This window comes from Trachurus japonicus, chromosome 16 (assembly GCF_045865225.1).
Source record: "Trachurus japonicus isolate A0001 chromosome 16, Traja_1.0".
NCBI lineage: Eukaryota > Metazoa > Chordata > Actinopteri > Carangiformes > Carangidae > Trachurus > Trachurus japonicus.
Genome location: NC_140922.1, coordinates 14,348,994 through 14,375,195, shown reverse-complemented (window position 1 = coordinate 14,375,195; position 26,202 = coordinate 14,348,994). Strand labels below are relative to the sequence as shown.

Genomic DNA, 26,202 nt, shown 5'->3' with positions numbered 1-26,202 from the left:
ATATTAATGTTCATTGAATTTCTTCATTTCTTCATTGTTAGTGGGAACAATAGTTTTCCTCAAATATGTTTCTGGGATTGTTTGCAGTATTAATGTTTTTTAATAGCTGTTGATGCTGTGACGACACATCGCCTGAATCTTAATATTAAAGTGTAGGTTTCTATACAGTGATCCTGTTTATCAATACCCTCTTTTGTCACAGCGGTGAAGCAAAGCAAACACATCAATATGTTATAAAATTTGCAGAAAAACAAACAAACATATTGGGGGGCAGATACAATTTTTTTTTTATTGTTTTAAGCAACATGGAGTCAGAATGCAGCTTTATTTGTGAAGTAAGAAATTTTAGTAGTCAGTCTTTCAAAAAAACAACAAACCCTCTTATACAAAAAAAAGTCACCTCTTGGATTTAACTAAACTAATAGCTGAGAGCCTCCCATTGGATAATGACTGCATGGATGATTATGTTTCAGCTGGCAACAACTTATTTAAAGCAGAAGTAAGTGGTCCGGTCGTTTTCGCTAATGCTGCGTTCCAGGCAGGCTTTTGAAATCGTAAATTACAGCTTCAAGTCACAACTTACGACTTTGTAGTGTTTCAGGCAACCCACTCGTGTTTTTCCGACCTGTTTTACCGGTGAAAGTCACTATAACGGCCACTCGTAACTTCCGACCCGTGAACTCGTACCAGATCAAACTGGTACCACTTCACAGGTCGGAAAAATACGAGTTCCCTTGAACGCACCATAACAGTCCTCGTCCCTACGTCGCCACATTCACGGCGTTCCTTGGCTGCACACACAGCCCTGCATGCCGTTCTCTCTCCTCATTGGATAAAAACTGTAGGATACGACAAATGTTTTCTCCTCGGCTCAGAGCAGAGCAGAGGGACTGACAGACCCGTGTTTCAGTCCAAACACTCTATGTAAGTGATTGCTGTCGGAAGATATAACTATTTAAGACTTATATTAACACAAATATATCACTTACTTCTGCTTTAACCCTAACTGATGAAGCCTCATTTCTTAAACAACTATGTCGGAAGACACATCCTGTGGTCGTGGAAAAGATGTTAATCTGTTTCAGAGGGGTCGAATTATTGGCACCAAGCAAATAAAACATCTAAGGAGATTGCTGAGACTAGTAAAACTGGGTTAAGAACTGCCCAACACATTATTAAAAACTGGAAGGATGGTGGGGAACCATCATCTTCAAGGAAGGAATGTGGTCCAATGTGACCACAGAGTCCAGACCCCCATTGAGAATCTTTGAAAAATTAATGCAAATCTGGATGAAAATAAATGTTGTGACATTGCAGAAGCTTATTGAAATGATGCCACAGCGAATGCGTGTCGTAATGAAAGCTAAAGGCAGTCCAACTAAATATTAGAGTGTGTGAATTCTTTTTTGGATGGGCAGTGTACAATTTTATACAACCCCTAAAGGTTTATTTAGCAAGGACTGAACTCTGCTAGTTCAACATTTTATTTGTTAAAGTGCAGAAACATACATATCAGTTAATTTTTATTTCATATATCTTAAATATTGGTGAAAAAAAGGTCATTTGCCACACCTTTATTATTTTTTTGGGTTAGTCGATTTTTTTTCCCCGCATCTTATTTCTTTATTTATATGCATGGCTGTTTCTTATATTTATTTTGACATATACTGTATATTTCCTTTCCTATTGCCTCTCTTTATCAATTTATCCAACAGCACAAAACAAGGAATAACAGAGAATAGGGTTCATTTTAATAATTTATCTTTATTGAAGCTGTCATGGTTTGACATTCTTTAGTTGGAGGACATGGTGCTGCGGATCCAGGAGTTGTAGTTGCAGACCTTGGCGTAGACACCGGGCTTGTTCCTCTGGGCACAGCCGTAACCCCAGGACACCACACCCTGCAGCTGGCCGTTGCACACCACGGGGCCACCGGAGTCACCCTGATAGGACACGGGTAGAAAACAAAGATGTGAGCAGAGCTTCTCTGAGGTTCTCCTACATGGAGGAACAGTGATGATAAGTTCAGCTCGTGGTACCTGGCAGGAGTCCTTGCCTCCCTCCAGGAATCCAGCACAGAACATGTTGGAGGTGATCTGTCCAGGGTAGGAGCTCTTGCAGCTGCTGTCGCTCAGGATGGGGGCATCCAGGCACCTCAGACGATCGGGGTAGTTGCCTAGAGAAGAAGTAAAAACAAGATGTGATACCTGCTCATACGCTAACTGCCAAGTCGTCCCTTGCAGTGTTGTACTGACTTCCAGAGGCGCTCATGTTGCCCCATCCAGAGATCAGACAGCGGGTTCCAGAGCCGGCGCAGCTGGAGGGCAGGGACACGGTGCGGACGTAGCTGTTGAGGGTGGCGGGCTTGCTCAGCTTGATCAGCATGATGTCGTTGTCCAGGTTGCGGCTGCTGTACCTGGGGTGACGGATGACCTTGGCAGAGCTGATGAACTGCTCGGTGCCCTCATTGACAGCGATGTTGTGCTCACCAAGACGAACCTGGATGCGGCTGACAGAGACATGGAGGTGATAAGTCATGTGCTTATAATAATAATAATAATAATAATAATACATTTTATTTGTAAGCACTTTTACAAATGCTCAAAGACACTTTAGGGTATAAAAATCATAAAATAGAGCAATTCAAATTGTAATTTAGTTAAAATGGATTCCAGATTGAGTGTTAACAAGCTGATGGTTTCATTGGGATCTATGCTTACGACTTGTAGCAGTGAGCAGCAGACACCACCCAGGTGCTGGAGATCAGGGAACCTCCACAGAAGTGGTAGCCAGAGTTCAGAGACACCTGGTAGGGCACAGAGTTCTTTCTGCACTCGTAGCCTCCAACAATCTTGTCATCCTCATCATCGATGGGAGCAGCAACTATGACACAAACAGAGAGTTTGTGAGAACCTATCCTTGTTTTTAATTCAAGATTCGAGATGTTAAAAGCAGTGTTTGAGATGTAATGAATACAACAAACAAAACATAAAACTTACAAGCTGCAGCGAACAGAGCCAAGAGAATGAAGTACTTCATGATTGCACCTACTGAGCAGCTCACACAACACAGGACTGGATGCTGTGGGTTTATATAGCAGTTGTGTCGCTACATCGACAAATCTTTATCTGACATACTCCAAGGATTTTCCCACGCAGCATGATTAAACATTATCCCACCTGGGAAACAGCAGCATGGTCAAAAAGGAAAACAGATGAATTTCCATGGAGCATCTTTTTTTTTTTTTTGTGAAATGCAACCTTCAGCACTGGTGTCTTTAGATCATTTGAACTAACTAGGCTATACATTTAACACTGAAAACAAAGGTGAAGGAGACAAACTAAAACGATTTGCCAGGTTTAAGTATACAGTTGCAGTGATATTAGATATGTGTTTTCTAGATGTCACTTACAAATATGATGTCACTTACAAATATATATATTACAAATATTCAAAAGATTTACTATTTCAGTCTTGAGTACAATCATAATAATGTCAGGGAAGGTATTCTGTAAAATGTTATAACAGCTGGTATGGATTAGCCTACAGAGGAAAGGCTAATCCATAATCCAGAATTTTTTTTTTTTTTTTTTTACAAATAACAGTGACAGCTATTTAGGTTTCGTTGTAGGATTAAAATTTCCCCAATTAATTATTATCAAGAGATTATTATTCTCTCTCAAAAATCTTTATCTATACTGTACTGTCTGTAGATAAATGTCATAGTGTTGCGTGTTCAGCTACTCTGATTTAATAGTATGAATTATTCCAAACGCTGTCTTCATTTCCCTGTAGTTGTGACATTTACAAAGTAATTCCTCTTTAGGAAATTAGAGAAAACTACCCGACCAGGCCGAGGTCCATCTGTGCAACATGTCCCGACTGTGATTGGTCCTGAACGTACCCTTCGCTGACGTCAACAGAAAGCGACCGTGCTTGGTTTGTGTATCGGCTGCTGAGCTAACAGCTGCACCGACTGTGTTTTGATTTTGTTTTGCCTCCCATGTGCCGTTACCATGAGGTAAGAAACACAAAACAGCGTCAGCTTTCTCTCCATTTCCGCCCCAGTTGCCGCTGCCAGTTCAGACAGAGCTGTTGCTTTGCCTGTAGCTGTGGTTAGCCCGTTAGCTAGCAGCTAGCTCCATTGCAAGATCAGCACCTAATGTATGCGGAATGCGCAACCATTGCGGATGTGGTGCAGAAAAAAATGCGCATCGATGCGACAGCGTACAGAAGTCGACATCACTGAGACACACCAACGTGGCTGTTCTAAAATGCTACGCAGTTGTAAGCAGTGCCTTGTTTTGTTGTTGTATTTCAGCTCTGGAGGCGATTCTCTGCCTGGATGATGCTTCTCACTGTAACACAGCTGGACGTGTAGATGTAGCTCTCAGCCTGCTCCAGGTGTTATATACACAGTCTACAGATGTTTTTAGTGGCACATCAGTGCATCTAAAAATGACAGACCTGGATTTAAGGGGCTCCAGGTAGCTGGAAAAGTCTGTGGACTTCATGCTCCAAACATAGACAACATGATTGTATTTCCTAATGAGCTGCAACAATGACTTGATTAATTTGAAGAATACTTTTTTTTTTAAACATTTGCAGATACTTAACATATAGGCTACTTCATAAGAAATCACTCCCCATTGTTTGTGTGTGGCAGCTCATTGTTACCTGATCTGCAGTATACTGAAGACTTGCAATGTCTTCAGCACTAGATTTAGTTATACCTTGAACTTGTGTTGATGGGGAAGCAGATGTCAGAACCAGAATTGGCCCGCCAGTCAGTTCTGCTGTAAATCAGGTCTGACCCATGACTGAGTACTACGAGGAGGGGGGGCTGCTGTACGAGCAATCACTTCCCATGCACATCAAAGTGGAGTCTCCGGAGGGACCCTTTGGAGGGGGAGCCTCAGAAAACGGCTTCCCCAGGGAGGATGAGGACTCGGAGGGCAGCTGTGACCAGAACAGTGGATTACCTGGGGGGCTTCCCTTCAATGTGGTAGTGGTGCATCCAAACATCATGGCACCCGGCATGTCCTCAGACGACCTCTTGTCCATTGAACAAAGTAAGTCTGAATGTGACTTTATGGGAAACTAGATCGTCAGGAGGCTGTACATTCATACATTTTCATCAATGCAAATATATACAGCATTTTGCAGAGACCTATAAGATGAACATCTATCGTCACAAAGGAATGCTAATATAAAATTTAGATAGATTTTTGTTCTCCGTTCTCCATGTCTTGTGAAAAGTAGTTATTGATTATATTTTGATCAATATCATTTAGCACTGTAAAATGTAACATTGTTTAAATACATTTCGTTTCCTTGTTCATTATATTTTTTTCCTCTCTCTTTTGGGCTGTTCTCTCACCCGTCTCTCTGCAGACAGAGCTATGTCAGCTGCACTGGCTGCTGGCGGTGCAGGAAAAAGAAAGAGTCGATTCAGTGGAGCAGAGCTGGAGGTGTTGGTGTCAGAAGTCACTCGGTGTGAAGGGGAGCTCTTTGGCCCTGCGGGGAGGCTCCGGCGGAGGGAGAGAGAGCGCATCTGGGCCGGAATCCTAGAAAGAGTCAATGCTGTGTCCAGAGTCCCGCGTACTCTTCGAGAGGTGAAAAAGCGCTGGGATGACTTAAAGAGGCGGAACGGGGGCAGGCTGGCAGACGCCCGACACCGCAGCTGTTACCTACCATCCAGCAGAGGGGCTTCGATGCTTGGACGCCCGTCCCAGTCAAGCCCCAGGCTTCAGCAAGCCCGACAAAAGCAAAACACCCGACCAAAGCCCAGTTTTTCATGTTTCCCCGACTCAGATACAGGTAAAAAATGAATAAGTAAAAATGAATACATTCAAATAAATTACTAAGCTGCATTACTTCTTAGTTGCACTAATACTCACTGGGTTATGTCCACTTACATTTTTTTTTTTACAGGTGTGGGAGTGGAGGGATCAGAGAGAGATGGTTTAGACAAAGACGAGGACAATACAGAGCGTGACAGAGACATGGGGGAACCTGAGTGTGAACCAGTCGAGAACAGCATGGAGGACAAACTGGGATTGGGGCTAGGTCTGGGCATTGGACCACCCCCTCCATCAGAACGATGGCTGCCTCCTTCCCCACTCTACAGTGCTCCTTTCCTCAATGGCAGCCCTCAGCCTAGCAGTCCTCAGCCATCTCTTGGAGCACAGCAGGGTCCTCTTGAAGCCCCTCCCCGCAGTTCCTGGCTTGAAGATGAGCTGCGGGGGTTAGGAGAAGCAGCAATTCAACTGGGAAATCGCGTGGAGAAGAGTCTGCGGGATTTTGGGGAAGGTTTTAGACAGGACATGAGAACACTTGTTGCTTCACAAGAAGCATTAGCAGTCAGTCTACAACAAAACAATGTCCTCTTACAAAGGTTGTTAGGAGTGCTTGAGGCCCAGCAACAACCACAGCCACAGCAACAGCAACATCGTATACAACAAGTGCATCAATCACAAACATCGCAACAGCACTTACAGCCACAGCCGGCTCTGCAGCAGCTGCAGCATATAGAACCACAGCAGCAACAGCAGCGAATTGAAACACCACAGCAGTCACAGCTACAGCATCAGCAGCAGTCACATGCTGTACAGCAACAGTCACAACAGCACCAAACACAGATAGTACAGCAGCAGCCGCAGATCACCCAGCATCCAAATAATCAGTCAGCTGTAGCTGTGGTACCCGAACCATCGTCCCCTGACATACATGGCACTTTTCCCTCTGACACACCCACAGACACAAATGGAAGTGTCCAGAGGCCACGTCGAGGTAGAGCTGCCGATCACAGGCGCAGAAGACGACGCTGAAAGGAAAGTACTTAAAAACTCAAACTCAAAAATTGCACATCTTTATCAAAATGTGACAAGAAATTATGCTCTTTTTCTAATGACAGTATTTCTGTAAAAAATAAAATGAGTTGTTTGGAATTGTACTTCCCAAACCAATGATCCATCTTGCACTTAAAGTGTTAAAAATTTGTCTTCAAAGAGGACTGAAATGGATGAGAAAATAATGGGTTGGCCTTAACATTAACTTGGATCCTCAGTCATATACACATTGTGCTGAAAGACTTTGTGAGAAACAGTTTCTTCTGTGGAGTGAAAACTTCACTAATGAGACTTTCAATATAAAGACAACAACCACAACTGTAGGTGCTGATGTTTTAGTATGCATGTCAGTGTACATGCTCCTGATGCTCTTACTACTTCAGAACTGTCTCAACTCTCCTGATACACTAACTACATTGTCATAAATACTTGTACTCTGAGGTTGTCCCCATACATTGTAGTTATACAGCTATTGTAATTACCTGCTAATGTATGCCTGTGCTTTTTAAGTGTCATGGTACAAACTTTTCCAACTTTGGTTGGACAATAAAGTTAGACTGTGTTCTGTTAAGTGTGTTTCAAGGCAAAGATGAAAAAAATTGCCATCTCTGATGAAATGATAAACAAAACAAAAAACAAAAAACAAAAAAAAACATCAAACATAAACCTCACAGTAAGTTTCAGACTTAAAATCAATTCTGTTGGTGGAATTTAAACAGCATACATGAGTATGTGGGGGCTATTTATTGTAATCTTGCATGCAGTATGATGGATGTGTTTGTAGATAGTTGCTAAGAAACAGCATACTCCCATCATCTACGTAGTTTTGCACAAGCTATATTTTGTAGATAGCAAATGTTCCCATGAAATGTAACTAAACTTTAATAAAAGCCGGATATGGATCGCAAATAAACTCAGCACATCACTTGTCCCTTTGTCACAGAGCCTATTATATGTTTATGTATTGTTAGTGGTTATCTTTAAAAGTTTACGATGAATTAATTAAGTTGTGAGCAGAGTATTTTGATGTGTTGAGCGACAAATTCGCAGCAGCGGTGGAAAGGGAAAGTCATAACGTCAGGCTTCAAAATATGTTTTTCTGAATAATGAATTTGAGCCGCTTGTTGGTTAGAAGTGTTTTATTTTGAAAGTTTGGGCCCGGAAACGTCATTCCTTGTTCATGCTGGCTAACGTGATCCTTGTGTGCTCTGGACAAGGGGGTGCATGGGTGAAACATGGCCGCCGTAGACCCATCGGAGTCTCCAAAACGACAGAAATCCCCCGCGGAGGAAGCGGAAAAATGTGGGGAAAACGCCGAGGCGGTGGAGTCGGCGTGCGGCCCGAAGCCAGAGGACGAAACAGCGTGTAATGAGACGGCGGGGAGCCCCGACGGTGAGCGGAGAGCCAGTGTGTGTAACGACGGCGGCGGCGGTGGTGGTGATGTTGCCAGCCATTCTGGGGTTAGTGTCGAGTCCGGTGCTGGAGCCGCCGACAAAACGACATGTAATTCACCGGAGGAGGACCTGACGCTGGCTGCAAAAATGGCCGTGGCTGCAGGCGGCGAGCAGCGGGGTTTCGACTGGTCCGAGACTGAGGATGACGATGGAGAGCAGGCGAAAAGACGGGGGCAGGAAAAGGATAAGTGTGGTATGCTAACATTGTTAATGTATTTTTACTGTTAGCTTTAGCGTCCAGGCTAACCTGGGCTGTAGCTCCCACCAGAGGTTCAATACACCCTGTCAACTCTACCGTACCGACGTTATTTACCTACAACCGAGCTGGCGCCCTGCACGGTGCACTGCTGTGTGTGTGGACTTAAAGTGCACGACTGTGTTTGTTAGTTGCAGCTGGTTTGTTTGTTTGTTTGTGTATCAACAGATAGGTTTGTCTGTTGCGTTTATAAGTTCTTATTATTCTGGTGTGCTTCTGTCTCTTTCAGACCTGGGTAGTGTTACAGAGAGTGCTGAGAAAGTGCAGCAGCCCGTTGCACATGCTGATGATAACACTGCTGCTGATGCACCAGAAGAAGTTCACAAGGAGGAAAAGTCACCCACTGATGAGAAGAGCGTGGAGAGGGGACCGGAGGAGCCGGTGGTGGGAGACGCGGTTGGGACAGCGGATGTGGTTGAGGAGGATGAGGACGCAGACCGAGCGGTGGGTGCTGCTGCTGCTGCTGCTGCTGCTGCTGATACAGTAGCCAAGCCCAAAAAGTGCCGTTTGGTGTGCAAGGAGTGCGGGAAGACTTTCAACCGGCGTGAGACGTTCAACCTTCACCGCCACTTTCACGCCCACGAGGATGAGCTCATGCCCCTCACATGTAAAGAATGCGGCCTTTCCTTTCAGCACCGCAGCAGCCTCATTAAACACAGAAATGAACATAAAGAGAAGGAGGAGCAGCAGCTTGTCACTCCAAAGAAGGAGGTGCACGCAGTGGAGGACGGTGCTTTTGAATGTGCTGAATGTAGGAGGATCTTCTCCACGGTGGATAAGCTGAGGGACCATAACTGCAGCAATACAGTCGAAAAGCCTTACCACTGCCCGCTGTGCCGCCAAGAGTTCCAGTTCAAGGTGTCTATCACCAAGCACATGATGCACCACTCCCAGGAGAGCATGTTTACATGCCAGGAGTGCAGTCAGACTTTCCCAAACATCATGGCCCTGCGCTATCACCAGCGATGTCACACCGCCCTCAAGCCCTATGAATGCCCCGAGTGTGGCATGGTTTTCAAACACTACTCTGTCATGGAGGACCACCGTCGCAAACACACAGACAACACTCGCTCTCACCTGTGCAACATCTGCGGCAAGACCTTCAAGTACAGCAGCCTCCTCCATCAACATCAGTATCTCCACACGGGACAGAAGCCCTTCCGCTGCCCGGAGTGCGGCAAAACGTTTGCCTTCGCCCAGAACATGAAGGCACACTGCCGCCAACATAGACTGGGTGAGACCAACTCCTCCGGTGATCAGCCCGCCAAGCCGGCCCCCGCGCCCGTACAGGACACGGTGAGAGGGCCTGGGAAGGAGAACACACACCAGAGGGAGGAGCAGCAACGCACATTCAAATGCCCTCTTTGTCCGCAGACTTATTGTGAACCGGCTAACTTGAGAGCCCACATGCTTGTTCACGAGGCAGAGTACGAGACGCTGGACAGAACGCCCAGACCCCAGGAGATTAACAAGTACTGTGAAAAGGGACACACCTGCCCCCACTGCCCCACTGTTTGTCGCGATGAAGCCAGTTTAAATGTACATTTGTTAAGCGTCCACAAGTCTGTAGCACAATATTTAGAAAAGGCGGTAGCACCACCGAAGAAACTTTCTAATCTGATAGGCAGTGATAACATGCAGGTGAAATGGAAAAGCGATAGTATAAGTATTAAGTCGTACAAGTGTCCTGAGTGTGGAAAAACCTTCCGCCATCGCTCAGTGTTAGAGCTGCACATGCGCATACATTCCAAGGACAAGCCTTACCAGTGCAAAGTGTGTGGAAAGGGCTTTAGGTTCAGTAGCTACCTGCAGCAACATCTCATCATACACACAGGCAAGAAGCCATACAAATGCCCCGACTGTGGGAAGGACTTTGCCTTCCTGCAGAACATGAAAACACATCAAAAGCTGCACCAGGAGAAACCGTTCCGCTGCACTAGCTGCCGTAAAGGCTACAGCGACGAAATCCAACTGCAGCACCACATGCTCTCGCACAACGGCGACAAACCTCACAAGTGTGACCTGTGTGACAAGAGCTTCGGGCTGGCCTATCTCCTCCGCGACCACATGAACACGCACACAGGGGAGAGACCTCATCGCTGTGAAGAGTGTCACAAAACATTTTCCTGGTTCAGCAGCCTGCTAGTCCATCAGAAAATTCATGCTCGCAAACGCCAAGGTTTCAGCCAGTATAATTCTTTTCCAATTGGTGCTAGGATGAGAGGCAGGGGGAGCAGGGGGAGGAGAGGGGGGAGGCTAGTGTGGAGCTGGTCTAGACCGCTGACCAACTCTCAGCCGTCTTCGCTTCAAGTCTCCGCAATAAGAGAGGCCGAGCTGCACAGGAGGGCGGTGCAGACGCAGTCGTCCATGCTCTCGTCTCGCATGGATTTACAAAGCAGGCATCAGAAGGAGCCGTGGATGTCGGAGCTACACCCTCAGCCTGTGCAGTGGAAGGTGGACGGCGGAGAGGTAATGCCCGTCCCCTCGCCGCAGCAGCAACACGCAGCCACACAGCAGGCACAGTTTGAAAGCCTGCCACAGGGAGGCCTACAGCAGCAACATCACAGAAGTTCAAGCTGGGCGGAGAGCCCTTTGACAACTCAGTCGGGCTCCACATCTGAATCCTCACACATGAAGGATGGCACAGCTTCTATCGTAAACTCCCACCTGGCGCCCGTGCCAAACAAATCCAGCCCACTGACAGCGAGTGAGATGGAGCAGCACAGGCAGGGCAAGCCTGTGACTTGGAGTAATGCTCCGACATCCACAGTGCTGGCTTCCACAAGCTCTCTGCAACATGACTTTTCTATGCCGTCCTCTTATATTGACGGGGCGGCTCTGTGGAGCATCAGACCGGCTGCACTGGCAAATTCACAGAGTTCACCAAGTACACTCGGCCAAGAGCTTCAGCTGCCAAGATGGCCGGGTGCCCCAGTGTCAACACAAAAGGAGCCATCCACACCGCCTAAAAAAGAGGACGGTAGAAGCTGGGATGTAAATAATCCTCAAGTAATAACGTCGACTGTTAGCCAGCCGGAGAAACCGTGGAACGGCTGTGAGGCGCAGAAGCAGTGGGCTTCGGGCCTACCAGGCGCATCCACGTCAGCTCAAATAGACCAAAGCAGTGCTATGCCAATTTCAACTCCCGTTTCCCTCGGGGTAGGTAGCACCTTATGGGATGTGCAAACACCACCGGGAATTCCAAAGACTATAAACTCCCCTGAGAAACTGGTAAATAATCAAGATTTTCAGCTGCAGCAAAAGCAGGTGTCATCTAGCTGGGCCAGCGTGAGTCAGACAGCGACGCAGAAGGTTCCCATCTCCATCCAGTACGAACCTCATCGGTTTGGCCAAGGCATGGGAACACCAGTGTGGGGCTTCCAGAGCAATCCCGTGGGTCCTCAAACGCTGCTCACTGGCCAACTCAAACCAGGGAACGGACAGGAGCTGCAGCAACAACCAATGGTAACGGGCACTCAAATAATCATTAATCAGCCTTCTCCTTTTTTCTCACCTCCACTTGCTCCGCTCCCTCCTCTTGCTTTGCCTGGCCCTCACCCTCTTCACTCTGTCGCAGTTGGTGCACTTCCAAGACCTCCACACCCAAATATTTTTTTCACACCACAGGCGGTCATGAGCGAGAGGCCACACATGCCACAGACCCTGCCCCTACCTCAGCTTGCCCCGCGGACAGAGCCTCACAAACTTGGACCCCGTTTGCCTTTTACCCCAGAGCGACTTCTCCAGTGCATGATATGCGGGTGCTCTCTTCCTCGAGAGCTCGATCTACAGATGCATTACTTGCAACATGCACAAGGAGAGATTTGACATTTCTACACTAGCAACAAGACTTAGTTATGTTTTTATATATATATATATGGTATATAAAAATATAATTTTTATTCAATGGAACCTCATTTATTTGACCCTCAGTTGTGCAGTTTGACCAGTTGAGTGGATGGGCATTAGAAACAAAAAGATAAAAGTGAAACTTGATTTAATCTACACACTTGAGGCACATTTTATTTTGTCATTCATAATGTTTTAGATAGAGAGGTGTATGCACATGCCATTGAACTAGTTTAACTGTTTTTTTTTTAATGCATTATCAGTTATCCAAATGCTAGTCTGGTTTAAATAACTCCTGATGGTTACAGATTAATGAGGTTCTTCGGTCCACATTTCATTTATTGCCAATGACGGTTAGATTTAGATAATATTAGTACTTTTATAGCTCTGATCATATGTCCTGAACCATTTGAACTGTGTTTCTTCATGTACAGTATACTGTGTGCCTTTTTATGAGTACAGTCTGCATGTCTGCTGTCTTGGTATTCTAGGCCTAGTTTGTGGTTAAGGTAGACTCAACAATGTGACCTCACTCCCAGAACACAGAGCAACTCTTTCTAAGATACTGTAAAGACACGTAGGTTTTTGCTTTTGGGACAGGGAGGGGAGTTTGGGGGAGCGGTGGTAGTGTGGTCACAGATAATGTGTCAGAATATACAATGAAAAGATGGTGAGACACTGTACAAACCTGTTAGGAAGCACTTGCATTCACAGGGCTGCTGTTTGGGTCCCAATTTGTCATCAGAAAGTTTTCATCGTGATAATTTGGTCAGAGCAAAAGCATTGGAAAATAAAATGTGACAGTTACACACTAAAGGTCATTTCTGTAAATGTAACTTTTGGGTGATCACGGGAGAGGGAGAAGGTAGCATCATGACACAATTATTTCTGACACTGTTGTCAAATAGTGAATTTTGTAATAAATTAAATTTGGATGAAGTGATGTTTTGTCATTAATATTTTTTTTAAATGGCAAGACAAACGTACAAAAACAACTGATTGAAAATGTATATTTTGCTCTTGTCGAAACAGTCAAATTCAGCTAATTCTACTTAACGTGTCATGACTGATTATAGAGTGATACTGGTTGGTAGTGATGAGCACCTACTGTAAACTGTGCCATGTTATGTGTATATCCCAGAATTGCCATTTCAGATTAGAATGTACCCATATTTACAAGAATTAAGTCCACTTTTAGTGCAATTCAATGTATTATTTGTGAATAATGAATGATTTAACATCAGAACTGTAGACTTAGATCAGGACAGAATCACATGTCCTATTTTATGAAAATGGGCATTTGAGAATATGTGATGGCCCAGTAAATAACTGAAAACATTCATGACTACTGTAAAGTAAACACAAGGTCAATTTGATTGAAAAAAAAAATAGAAAAAGGGAAAAAAAGAATCATTCCTGTGCGTTTTAGGAATCAGCGTAACATAAAAAAAAACATGTGCCCTTCTACCTCTATCCACTGTTTTAGCATGGAAAGAAATAGAAATTTCCCATGATGTCTACATATTCAATTGAATAAAACTTGCCTTTGATTACATTGTTGTGTTGCGCAATACTTGTTCAGTTCTTCAGCACAAAACGAATTCAGCTTCAGCATTTCAACACAAACATATTCTGAAAAATGATCTTGCTTTAAATTTTATGTGAGAAGACAATGTAATTAAATTAACAGTACCAGAGGGTGTTCCTGTCTGCAAATGTGAAATCGTAGTTTTGAATTTGGGTTAAGAAAAGTAAAAGTAAGCTGTTATGCATTATAATTAGTTGTAATGACAGTGCATTTTCTTCTTGAAATTTTGTATGCAAAGACTTTTTTATTGACCTGGTATCCATATCATAACAGTTTTATATTTAACATTACTTGGCTATGTATGTATTTGTTTATTTATTTATTACTTATTCAAAATGATTTACATGCCGGGTGCTGCGGGTCCATCCCATAATACATCCATGGTCCATCCTGGTCTGGAGGACTGAAAACAGCAGAAGAAGAATCGACTTCCGCCCATAGATACACACACAGACGGAGGACAGTGCAGGTGTGTGTGCTACACAGCTAGCCGTGTGCCGTTCATCATCACCCAAATTGGTTTTAAAAAAAAGATGCTGCTTAAGATGCTGCTCTGTTTAGAGATAACGAAGTAGACTGTCGTTCGCATTGTGTTTGTTCATTTCAGAAAAGCTTTGCGCTGACGAAGAAAACTTGAATAAGCGCGACTGCTAAGCTAGCGAGGACTAGCTGGAGGAAGCTAGAGCCACCACACAGCAGCCGCGCCAAGATGGACGGAGCTGCTGCTGCTGCCGCTGCCGCCGCTGGTGCTGCGACCACGGAGGACGGAGCTGCAGACAAGCCGCTCGACGGACACGGAGCACCGGGAAACAGCAGTGGTTCACCGGCCGTGGACCTGGCAGATGACAGTAAGTACCCACCAGCAGCCGTCATTCACACGTTAGCGTCATTAGCACTAGCATGTCCAAGCAGTGACCTCCTGCCTGCACTAACCACAGCCCGACAACGTGGAAATGTGTTACTTAACAATTACACATTTTCTCCACGGTTAAAAGAACAATTGGGCATAAAGTAGCGTTAACTTGCACTGCGTCATTTCGTCTTTGTGTCTCTTTCCTGTTAATTGATGCTTTGTTTATTTGTTAAACCATGCAACAGCCATTCAGGAACGCACATCAACGTGCAGGCATGGTATATTGGGCTTTCATGAATGATGTTTGCATTTAAGTACGACATCTGGTTGTTGCCACAGGTACTTACCACAATGAAATGCATCTTAGACGGTATACTCATGTAAATGTGTGATCAGAGCACGAACAGGCCAAGTCAGGGAAACCATACAGATGAAATGCTGACTTGCAAATTGTATTTTATAAGCCATAAACTAATTACAAAGGTGAAAATTTGTATTTAATCGATTGGCACTTGAAAGCTAATGAGCTCAGGCCCAGTTTAGTGATGCCTTCCTATGTGCAGCTTATTAGTCGCCGTCACAGTGGTAGGGCACACACTCCGGGTTTATGTGTGTAGGCCGTAGGTTCAGCCTGTGTCATGTTTTGACTCCCTTATCTTATACTTTCCCATGGAATTTGCTTTGTCAGTGTCGGCCATCCAGCAACAGTTAAATAGGTTTAATCTTTTAAGTCAGATCCTTTTGTGAGGTTTTTGGTTTGTTTGTTTTTGTTTACCCTCATTGACATTATTTATTTTATATATTATTATTTATTTTACCCTCATTAACATTATTTATAACACAAACCACGATTCAGACTAAAAGAGATAAATTACTGGTAAACTTATACTATATTTGGACACCTACTGTGTGAGTGTGTGTATAAATCCACTTTCTCTAGTTACATTATTTTTTTTATATTAATGTATGGTACTAGGTTTAATAATAAAATAAAATAACTATTTATTGATCATGTGTGATGAATAGATATTTAAAGTAAAGTTGTGATGAGTAATTTATGACGTAAGAGTGCTCCTGGGAAAGACTATGACAAGGTCATGTTGCTGTCTGCAGGCCAATATAACCTAAATGTCAAAAAATTAGAAAAATGCCCGTGCACAGTGAACAGTCGAGGTGCTGGTAGTCTGGCGTAAAAGTACAATCAATAGAAAGAAAACCACAAAATGTGGCAACATACTGCACACCAAGACTGTATGGAGGCTCTATGATTTATTTAAACAATAGCTTCTTCAGGCTCGTATTTGGGCCAGGAAGTGAAGGGTTTTTACTTTTTACCCAAATACGAGCCTGAAGAAGCTATATGCGAAACGCGTTGCTTAAATAAATCATAGATCCTCCATACAGTCTTAGTGTGCGGTATGTTGCCACATTTTGTGGTTTTCTTTCTATTGATACCTAAATGTCCTTAAATGATAAACTGATAGGGGCAGGTGTCCAAATTTTTTTTGTCATAGTGCCTTTTTAATGAGTTGGTGGTAACCTTAATCAATATGGCCTCTCCATGTGACTTCTACATGTGGACAATGTTTGTGTCAACACTATAGGGTTTAGAACTAAATTGAAATTGTCAAGTACATGCACATATTTAGCAGTGGTGGAGCTTGTAGGAGGGGGTCTCATCTGGTTTTACTTGGCATAGTTCTTACTACTTAGACTTTTTGCACTCAGGCATATTATGGATTTTACTACATATCAAAACCACCAGAATATCTTAAAATGTTGTTTCCTCTTCCACCTGCTTACGTGATGGTGCATGTTCTATAATGACCAGAACTTGCTAAGTTTTTGTCCAATTTCCAAACGATTAGATTTTATGAACGTTTATGCAGTTATGATGCAGCATACTTCAAATCATGGATAATTTTAATCATGTAAGCTACTTTTTAAAATAAAAGTAACATTATGCAAATAGTTAAAGTAATAGCTACATACTGATTTATTTTTCACAGAGTTATGAATAGTTTTTTTAGTGCAGAGGACAGGATCACCCCCCTGAACTAATGCAAGTGTCTGTGCGAGTTGCCCGTCCCAGTATGGCCGACTGTGAGTTAAGCCTGCGCGTAGTCCGATCCACCCCCCGCTTGTGACTACTGAGGTCAGAGTCAGACACACCTGTAAAGCCGGAAATAAAGGAGCTTGTTTAAGTTCAGGAAGTAGTGGAGCTGTGCATGAAGCCTATTGCATAGTGTTTTGAGATCCACGGGGCAGAGACGCAACCTGCTCAGCTAACATGGTACATACAGTAGTCCCCTGTCCCTCATCAAACTCATCAAATACACAATCCAACAACTCCAAAACGCTCTCATGGACAAGTTGTGACCTGCACATTCACCACGCTACGAAACAATCATGTAATGTTATGAGACAGAGTTGTTTTTGAGGCAAATGCATAGCCAGAACTACATTCCAGACACGGCTGCTGGGCTGAGTGATTTCAAAAGCGCAAGTAGTTCTGAGTATTTGCTTCGTGTGTCGTAATTTTACATAATTATAAACGATTATTTCATAGAGTGATGAATGTGCAGGTCACAACTTTTCCACGAGAGCCTTTTGGAGTTGTTGGATTGTGTATTTTATGAGTTTTGATGAGGGACGGGGGACTACTGTATGTACCATGTTAGCTGAGCAGCTCACGTCTCTACCCCACGGGTCTTAAAACAACATGCACCGACAATTAAAGGTAATTAACCTACCCCTATGACTACAGGGATTATGGCAATGGGCAAAATTTGCCAAAATGTTGAACTATCCCTTTAAGCCCATGTTGCAGCACTTCAATCTCTTACAGTGTCATGTTTTAGTAATGTTTGCCTATTTAAAACTGCATCACATTCTGCAATTGTCCTAGGGGTTAGGATTAGTGGTATAGTTCCAAGATATAATTTTTCATTATTTAAGTTTCCTTTTGTTTCATTATACTGTAAATTTAAGTCACTTTAAAAAATAAAAATCTTATTGCACATGTTTTTGTGAATTTTTTTTTTCTTCTTTCTTTCTTGCTTTCTTTCTTTCTTTGGAAACAGGAGTGGCTTTGACCTCCTATTTTCCCCTTTCTATTTCTAGGGGTTGGGGTTTTCTGCTGTCAGGATTGTGGAGAAGCTTTCAGAGAGGAGACAGCCTACTTGGAGCATCGCCAACAGCACCTACAAGGAAATGTACATTTAGACCGCCAGTTGGACGGCTTACATGAAGCGGAAAAGGACAGTGCAACAGCTCATTTTTGTACTACATGTTCACTCTCATTTGTCGAACTGAGGGAATTCCTCTTGCACATGGAGACAAACCACGGTCAAACCCCCCAGAAAGGGTCTGGTATTCGGACGAATTCTGGGATAACAAAACAACATGTGTATGAATGTCAAGACTGTGGGAAATGCTATGGTGTGATCGGACACTTTCTCAACCATCAGCGCTCACACAGACAAGCCTCCAAATCACTTTTTCATGACCTTGAACATTTAAAAAAGAAGTCATTTCAATGCGAGACCTGTGGGCGTAATTATTCTCGTGCTTCAGCTCTTGATGCACACCGCCGTTGTCACGAGGAAAAGTTAATCAAGTCACGAAACCGGAGTTCAGGAGATTCTTTTCACTCTGAAGAGCCAATAGGTGAAGCGAGGCCCTCTGAAACTCAGGCAGATGAGGCTTCTGAAAAACTTTTTAAGTGTTCATGTGGTAAAGCCTTTTCTGCTTCGATGCGTCTGAAAACACATCAGCGATTTAGTCGTAATAGTTTGTGCTCTCCAGAAGAAATGAAAGAAAAACCAAAGAAAAACAGTGGCGAGTTTTACTGTAGTGACTGTAATAAGTCTTTCAGTGGCCACATCGCTCTTTTCAACCATCAGCGATGGCATGCAAATCACTCAGATGACTCTGCGAAAAGGTTTCCATGTGAGGAATGTGGAAAAGTATTTATGACGCTCACCTTCTACTACAGGCATCAGCGCATGGCACACAGCGACGAGACCCCAGCAAAGTCGTTTCTTCATCAAGTGTGTCAGCTACAGAAGAAGGCGTTTGAATGTAAGGATTGTGGATTAAAGTTTTCCAGGGCTTCAGCACTTCACTCCCATCAGCTTCATCACACAGATGTTTTCAAAGAAACGGAGAAAGAGGCCCAGATGCCCACCCCTCTGCTACATCAACAGAACAGTTTGGAAAGTGAAAGAAAGGAGCCTGAGCACCTGGAGGAACAAGTGGATCCAGAGGGAGTGCTTCCCACCAGTATTACTGAAGAGGACTCACAAATAAATGAGACTGATGAAGAACTGGAGAGTTATGAACCGGGGGACTTTAATGTTCAGGTGATCAGTGCAAGTGAATCTGAGGATGAGGCCATCCAGGACCTGAATCCTGATCTTGAGCTACTGTGTGAATCAGATCAGGAAATAAGAGAGGACGGTGACACTGAAGTTTCCCCCAGCACACTTTTTTCCAAGCCTATGGACTTGAAAATTGTACAGATTGACTTTGAGACAGCTGATGAGCAATGTGCCCAGATAGCGAGTGAGACTGAGAATAAAACGACAGGGGAGAGATTTGATTGTCCAGAGTGTTACCGTTGGTTCTCTAGTGCTTCATCCCTGCGCGTTCACAGAATGTGGCACGGGGTTCATAAGAGAAGACAACAGACTCAAGGTCAGTCAGTGGCAGTTTACACATGTGACACATGTGGCCATGAGGCCGATAGTTATGCAGCACACTGCAGTCACATACAGCAACACGATGCTCAGAACACAAGCAACGATGCACTGTACCAGACGGAGGGATCAGAGACGAAAAACTTGATTCAGTCAAATCATCCCAAAAGAAAACAATATCAGTGCCCAGATTGCATGACATCTTATTTGCAAGCAGCTAGTTTGTTTAACCATATGAAAAATTGCTCTGCACAAAAGAAAGAGAATATCTCTGTCACTAAGAAAGAATACAATCCAAAGAAAACCCTTTTAGGCCCAAAGATTTATCACTGCGAACAGTGTGGTAAGGGTTTTTGGTCTTTAGGAGCTTACTCCCACCATAAGCAAAACCAGAAAGAGTGTGCAGATTTAAGGCTAAGAAAAGGTGTCGCAGGATCTTTGCATGTTAATGGACACCCACGGTCCAGTATTAAAGTTGCATGTCCAGTGTGTGGTAGAAAGTTTCGTCACAAAGGCATTATGGCATTGCACATGCGTAAACATGAGAATGGAAATCATAAATGTGAACTCTGCAACAGGTCATTCCGCCTTTTTTCTAGCCTCCTCCGACACCAGGTGGTTCATAATGACCAGTTACTCCCACCACCGATAAAGTCTTTTCAGCATCAGATGGAGCAGTTGAAAAAAAATACATACAGCTGCCCAGACTGCGGGAAGCTGTTTTCACGGGCCAAAGCACTTCAGTTTCATATGAAAAGCCATGGTTATGAAACCGGGCACTCGCCATCATCACCTAGATCTACTGTCAAGCTAGAAGAGCTCCAGTGTGCAACATGCCTTGCACATTTCAACAATAAGGCCTCGTTGCGGGCTCATCAAAAACTGTGCATGAAGAGAGACAGTCAGGCAGTTGACTATAAGACAGAACCTGCAGAAAAGAATGATCAGCTACCATTGGACCAGGATAGTATGGATGTCAGCACACAGGAAAGCTCTGAGCAATTGATGTTAAATACAGAAGTAATGAATGAAATTAACAGTGGGGAGTTTAAGACCGAAGATGAAACAAGTACAGATTTGAAATATAAATGCAAAAAGTGTGACAGAAGCTTTTCAGTCATTGGAGCGTTGAATTTTCACAAAAGAGTTCATGCTGAGGGTTACAAATCTGTAACAAAAGCAAACGTTGCCATGTCAGTAATGCTTAAGAAACCGAAACAGGAAGAGCCAAGTAAAGGGATGTTTCATTGCTCAGAATGTGGGAGGCGATTCATATCCAACTCGGCCCTGGGCTCCCACAAAAGATGGCACAAAGAAAAGAAATTTTCACAGTCCTCGTTAAAAGATGCCGATTTGACATCCGTTGGCCGTAAGACCGAGGATGGACCTTTTAGGTGTAACGCATGTGGCAAACAGTTTTTTAACCATTGTGTTTTCCAGCGCCACCAATTGTTAAACCCTCAGTGTAAAACCAACACTGAGCCACAGCCAGAGTCAAGCAAAAGTGTGGAGAGTGACAGCACACTGGCTGAAAATTCAGAGTTTTCATACCCTGAATTTAACGAGACCTTTGTGCAAGGTTCGCTTCTAGCCGCCCACTATGAAAATGATCACAGTAGAATTTTGGAGGCTGGAGATGAGCTTGTTGCAGTAGACTGGCCCCCAGTGCAAGTTGATGTCAGCGTCAATGGAAGTGAATCAAGACCATCGAAACTGAAGGGAAAAGCGCACCAGTGTCCCATCTGCTCTATGACCTTTGCTAAAGCAAGAGGTCTGCGTGCCCACAAATGGCAAGCACACGCAAACGGCACAAAAGGCAAAAATAAGGTTCCTTTGATTACGAAAAAGGAGTCTGTTGCGTCCAGTAGTAAAGTCAGAAATATAGAGGATTTGTCTGCTGTAGACAACACTACAGGGAAGGGCAGTTGTCTTGTTTCTAACAAAAATTGTCCTGTTGATACAGAAGGGAAGACAATCCAATCTGACCCCCTACCTGTGAAATATGTCTCATGCCTTGACTGTGGGAAGCAGTGCAGTTCTGCAGGAGCACTCATTGACCATAAGAAAGTGTGCTCAGAGATAAAGCAGGAGTCTAAACAGGAGATCCTGGTTTCTGAAGACACAGCTGAGGTGTCCCCACCAGCCAGCCGTCTGTCCGAGCATGCGGTCAAATGCCTATTCAAGTGTGATAAGTGTGGGAAAGCGTTCCAAACAGAGGAACAATTATCCACCCATAAGACCAAGGCAAAGAGCCGGCCTTTTTGCTGTGCATTGTGCTGCCACGGCTTTTGGGCCGAGAACCAGCTGCAGCAGCACCTCGCCTGGCACGATGAAGTCCGCTGTCGTCTCCCAAATGAAGTCCGCTACAGGCTCAGCACTGCTATGACTTCAAAGCCTCTAAAATCCAACAAGTCCTTTCCCACTTCTACACCGATCCGACCCACACTTAACCCAGACAGCCAGTCACAGAATAGCCATAAGTGCCAACATTGTGGCAAAGCCTTTCTTTCACCAACTGCATTAGAAAAGCATGAAACCCAGCACTGTAACAACTCCTATCATTGCTCCATTTGCCCAAGGACCTTCAGTGAAATACAAGACCTTATCGATCATCACCAGGAATGTATTGGTGATTACAAAGGGCAGAGTGATTCTCCTGCTGCTATCTGATAAGGAGATACCAAAGGCCTTAATTGCCCTGAATGTGGAACTACTTTTTTGTCAAGAGACGGGTTTGCACCAGCACTATATTGAACATGTCAATGGAGTGTTTTAGACAAAACAAACTCGAAAGAGCCAGAACAAAGACACTGTAGATTGTGTAGTTTTGGGGGGGAGTTATTTTGTTTGTGTTTTGTTTGTTTTAAAGATTGCCAAACGTGTCGAGCTAGAAAATTCTTAATCCAACCTTTTGTTTAGGTTAAGTAGACAAACACTTCACCTGTTAATTCCTATATTTTTTGCAATGTTATTTTTTTTATATTTATAAAGAACAGTTCCTTAGGTTATTTTCTTGTTCTCAGGCTTTTCTTTACACTGGACTAGTTAGTATCTGTACAAATGTTAAAGAATAATCCCTTTCATAAACTTGAGTTGAGATATTATTAGTGTGTTGGTTCTGAGCCACCAGTAGATTGGGCATTTTTTTTCTAAGAGTTGTCATTAAGTTAGTTGAATCTTATTCATTTCTTTGGCAATCACTGGCTGAATTGTTGAGGTTCATAATCAGATATATCAACAAAAAAAGAAAGAAAAACAAAAAGAATTGCATGTAGGTGTCTGTCCTCTTCTATTTAATACTCCAGAGAGATTTACAGTGTTGTTGACACACTAATTATTGCAAAGTCTATGAAGAAAATTAAAACAAAGCTGCACAACAAATGTATACTATTATTTCGGTGTTGTTGTTTGAAATATCTGAATAAGGTACTATTTGCATATTGCAGAGAAAGATAAAGATATGATCAATTTAGTAGCCTAATGTGTACTGTTTATGGGAAAGACGTCCCGCTTGGAGCATTAGAGCCAGATACTACAATGAAACACACTTCTCCGTCAAGTAATTGTACATTATGTACAATGTACTCTGCATTAATTGATTTTTAAGCTCCCATGTTTTTTTCAATGTTAGATTTCTATGTTGTAGAAAGATAATTATTTGCTTAAACTAAACTAGACTTTATGTTCATGTAGCGTAGTTGTTAGTTTACTGTACCACTAATGTAGTGGAGTATGATTGCTATTGAGACTTTGCTTTGCTACATTAACTTATGAAAAGCTTTTTTTTTCTTTCTTTCTTTTTTTTCGTAGATGAACAATATACCCTTTGACTACTTGTTTAACCTGCTTTTTCTGGAACAAAAAGAGAAAATGTTCTTTAAAGAGATAAAATAAAATGATAAATTTTTCGTGAATTAATTGATTGTGTGGTTAATTTAGCCTCAGTTTGGTCATCCTGTATGTTTGCTGACTCAGCAGCTTGGCTTGTTGGTGATTCTCATCACCTATTAGCACTGATACTGTTTACACATGTTGTCTACTTGATATTTTCTGTGGATATGATTGAGACAGAAATATTTTACACCAAAGTTACCTAACTGAAAAACAAGTGTTTTTTTTTTCACTGCAAAATATCAGAAGTTCTCTTATGGAAATGATTTGGTCTAATTCATACATGGCATGTAAGGATTATGGAGCCTGAAGTCTGCCACCAGAATAGCTGCAATGATTACCCATTTAATTTTAAATATTTAAGTTCACGTCCCAGTGTTCTCATTCTTCTCTTTTGAATAATTTGTCTATTTCTCATACAGTGTTTGGGGATGGGAATTAGCTGCTTTGCATTTTCATATTTTGACATTATTTATTTTGATTAAAATAAATAAGTAATATCTATTGATATTACACAAAACAATACATTTAAATTTTTCTGTCTTGGTCAGAGTCATTGAGAAAACAATAGGTTATATGAAGTAAAATTACTTCAAAATTAGCCTTATTAATTTACCGTGTCCAACCTACAGAGCTGTGATGCCTGATAAAATGTTAATTGTGCTGTGCTCTGATATTCAAATTGGATTTATGAAGAGTCTTATGATGTTCTGATCAACTGTGACGAAGAGAAGACGAGCCACGACTCAGGCTTGTAAGTTTTGTTTTACCTGCTGCAATTAAAGATTGGTAACTTAAGCAGTAATTTACCAGGCTTTTTCCACCAAACTCCACAATGTCAGAATATCATAGAAGAATTATAAACTCCATATGAGAAAAAGGTCAGATATTTTAGCTCATTTTAATAAACTCATGAGGATCAAAAATGTGACACATGAACTAAAGACATCTTGTAAAGCATTTTAATATCAGTATTTGTTCTTTTCTCTCTCTTGCAGGCGAACAATGCAGCATTGTGTGCAAGGACTGTGGACTGAAGTTTACTGACTGGCATGTCTTCAAGACTCACCTGCACCAGCATGCAATGGAAGAGGAGGAGGAAGATAGTCAGATGGAAGACAGCGGAAATCCTGCAGCAGAAGATGGAGACATAAATGCTGGTGACGCTGCCGGTGGATGTGATGAAGGCAGTTCATTGCAGACACACCTGTCAGATGTAATACAAAGTGCCTCGGCGAAGAAGAATCCTCAAAAGGTTTATACTTGCGTGGTCTGTGGGAAGGTTTACACGTACCTAAGCTCTTTCCAAAAACACCAAGAGCTGCACGAAAGGAAACCAGAGCCAGAAAATGAGAGTGTCCTGACCCTGCATAACTATGACTGTCCAGAATGTGGGATGTCGTTCATCAGACGAACACGTCTGCTTGGTCACATGAGAGTTCACAGGTCACGCAGAAGGCAAAGAAAAAAACCTCCTAAGTGTGATCAGTGTAACAAAAACTTCACCTCTATGAAGTCATGGTTGAGTCACATTGAAGTCCACAAAGAGAGACCCTTCTGGTGTCTCAGTTGTGCCAAAGGCTTCATTGATGAAGTGTCACTAGACAAACACCTGCAGAGTCACAGTCTGAGGCGACATAAGTGTGATGTTTGCCACAAAAGATTTATAGGGGCTGCACAGCTTAAGAATCACTACAACAGCCACACTGGGGCCAAGCCTTACCAGTGTTCATTCTGTGGGAAGGGCTTTTCCCATGCTAGAAATGTAATCAGACACAAAAAAAAGCATCTTTGGGCTTATGTTGGGTCCAGCGGGATGCCTCTAGGCAGGAGGTCTGGGATTTTTACAAAGAAGCGGGTGATTAAAAGGAAGCCACCAGTTCTCTCTAGTGTTCAAGAGGAGCCAGAAATTGATACAAACATGGAAGAGCTGAGGAAGAGAGGAGAGGGAGAGGAAGAAAGTGTCGTGAGAAGTGAAGCTCAAAAGACCAATACTGATGTTGAGGATGATGCCAACTCTGAAGAGTCCGACTGCGGAGAGCCTCTGCATTACTTGCCTGTCCAAGCTGGATCTGATCCACCTGATGAGTCGAAAGCAGAAACGTTGCAACCACAAGCAGGGCAGGAACTGGACAAGATCGAGTCACAGCAAACAAATATGTACAGAGAGCATAAATATTGGGAGTGGGAGTGTTTTGAATGTGATATGGGCTTTGATGATGTAGCGAGCCTGCATTTGCATTATATAAAACATGCTACTGGGGAGCTGCCTTTTCCACAGGATGGTGTTGAGTGATGAAGGCTCAAAGAGGCATTTATTCTCTCACTCTGGCGAATTGCTTCTATCCCTCGCTCTCTCTATATATTTTTTTTACTTTTCTGGGATGGTTTGGATGCGGAAGCAATTGCTTAACAAATGACACCGGTGTAGTGTTCCTTGAATTTCCACATTGAGTCTCTGTTGCACAGTGCTCTAGGCAAATCCTTAGGGAGACTGTTCATGATTATCTGTAACAAACTAAGCCTCAAAAGTCTGATGCCATAAGATTATACTGCATGTTTTTAATGTATATTTTTCATGTTATTTGAGATGAAACCAACATGTCGCAATAGTAATGGTTTAAAACATTTAAACTGATTACCTCGTTGTACTTTTAAATAAATTACAATACATTCAAAATATTATGTGTTTGTCACTACTGTATTGGGATTTTACTCTGTGAGGAGGATCCTTCATCACATGTTGCAACAGCACCATCA

The 26,202-nt window shown here is 43.1% G+C and overlaps 4 protein-coding genes across 7 annotated transcripts; 3 read left to right on the top strand and 1 right to left on the bottom strand.

The window, feature by feature from the left end:
• Positions 1 to 1,744: 1,744 nt before the first annotated feature.
• Positions 1,745 to 3,042, bottom strand: LOC146972048 (trypsin-3-like). Its single transcript, XM_085801846.1, has 5 exons — positions 3,000 to 3,042; positions 2,721 to 2,883; positions 2,256 to 2,509; positions 2,040 to 2,176; positions 1,745 to 1,943 (listed from the first exon to the last, which is right to left on the bottom strand). The coding sequence occupies exons 1-5, from the start codon at positions 3,037 to 3,039 to the stop codon at positions 1,794 to 1,796; spliced, it is 744 nt and encodes a 247-aa protein (XP_085657972.1). The 5' UTR covers positions 3,040 to 3,042; the 3' UTR covers positions 1,745 to 1,793.
• An 840-nt stretch (positions 3,043 to 3,882) lies between these two features.
• Positions 3,883 to 7,764, top strand: LOC146972047 (uncharacterized). Its single transcript, XM_085801820.1, has 4 exons — positions 3,883 to 4,021; positions 4,322 to 5,072; positions 5,395 to 5,820; positions 5,935 to 7,764. Exons 2-4 carry the CDS (start codon positions 4,817 to 4,819, stop codon positions 6,828 to 6,830), a joined length of 1,578 nt encoding a protein of 525 aa, XP_085657946.1. The 5' UTR covers positions 3,883 to 4,021; positions 4,322 to 4,816; the 3' UTR covers positions 6,831 to 7,764.
• A 274-nt stretch (positions 7,765 to 8,038) lies between these two features.
• On the top strand, positions 8,039 to 12,608 carry LOC146972046 (uncharacterized). Of its 2 annotated transcripts, XM_085801795.1 has the most exons (3): positions 8,039 to 8,498; positions 8,791 to 12,026; positions 12,189 to 12,608. In XM_085801795.1, the coding sequence occupies exons 1-3, from the start codon at positions 8,087 to 8,089 to the stop codon at positions 12,387 to 12,389; spliced, it is 3,849 nt and encodes a 1,282-aa protein (XP_085657921.1). In that variant the 5' UTR covers positions 8,039 to 8,086; the 3' UTR covers positions 12,390 to 12,608. The 2 variants fall into 2 exon arrangements, with proteins under 2 accessions (XP_085657921.1, XP_085657920.1); XM_085801794.1 differs by having other exon boundaries at positions 8,040 to 8,498; positions 8,791 to 12,608.
• A 1,813-nt stretch (positions 12,609 to 14,421) lies between these two features.
• On the top strand, positions 14,422 to 26,009 carry LOC146972045 (uncharacterized). Of its 3 annotated transcripts, XM_085801788.1 has the most exons (3): positions 14,458 to 14,846; positions 17,975 to 19,549; positions 24,441 to 26,008. In XM_085801788.1, the coding sequence occupies exons 1-3, from the start codon at positions 14,708 to 14,710 to the stop codon at positions 25,736 to 25,738; spliced, it is 3,012 nt and encodes a 1,003-aa protein (XP_085657914.1). In that variant the 5' UTR covers positions 14,458 to 14,707; the 3' UTR covers positions 25,739 to 26,008. The 3 variants fall into 3 exon arrangements, with proteins under 3 accessions (XP_085657913.1, XP_085657914.1, XP_085657915.1); XM_085801787.1 differs by lacking the exon at positions 24,441 to 26,008 and having other exon boundaries at positions 14,422 to 14,846; positions 17,975 to 23,475; XM_085801789.1 differs by lacking the exon at positions 17,975 to 19,549 and having other exon boundaries at positions 24,441 to 26,009.
• The last annotated feature ends 193 nt before the right edge of the window (positions 26,010 to 26,202 follow it).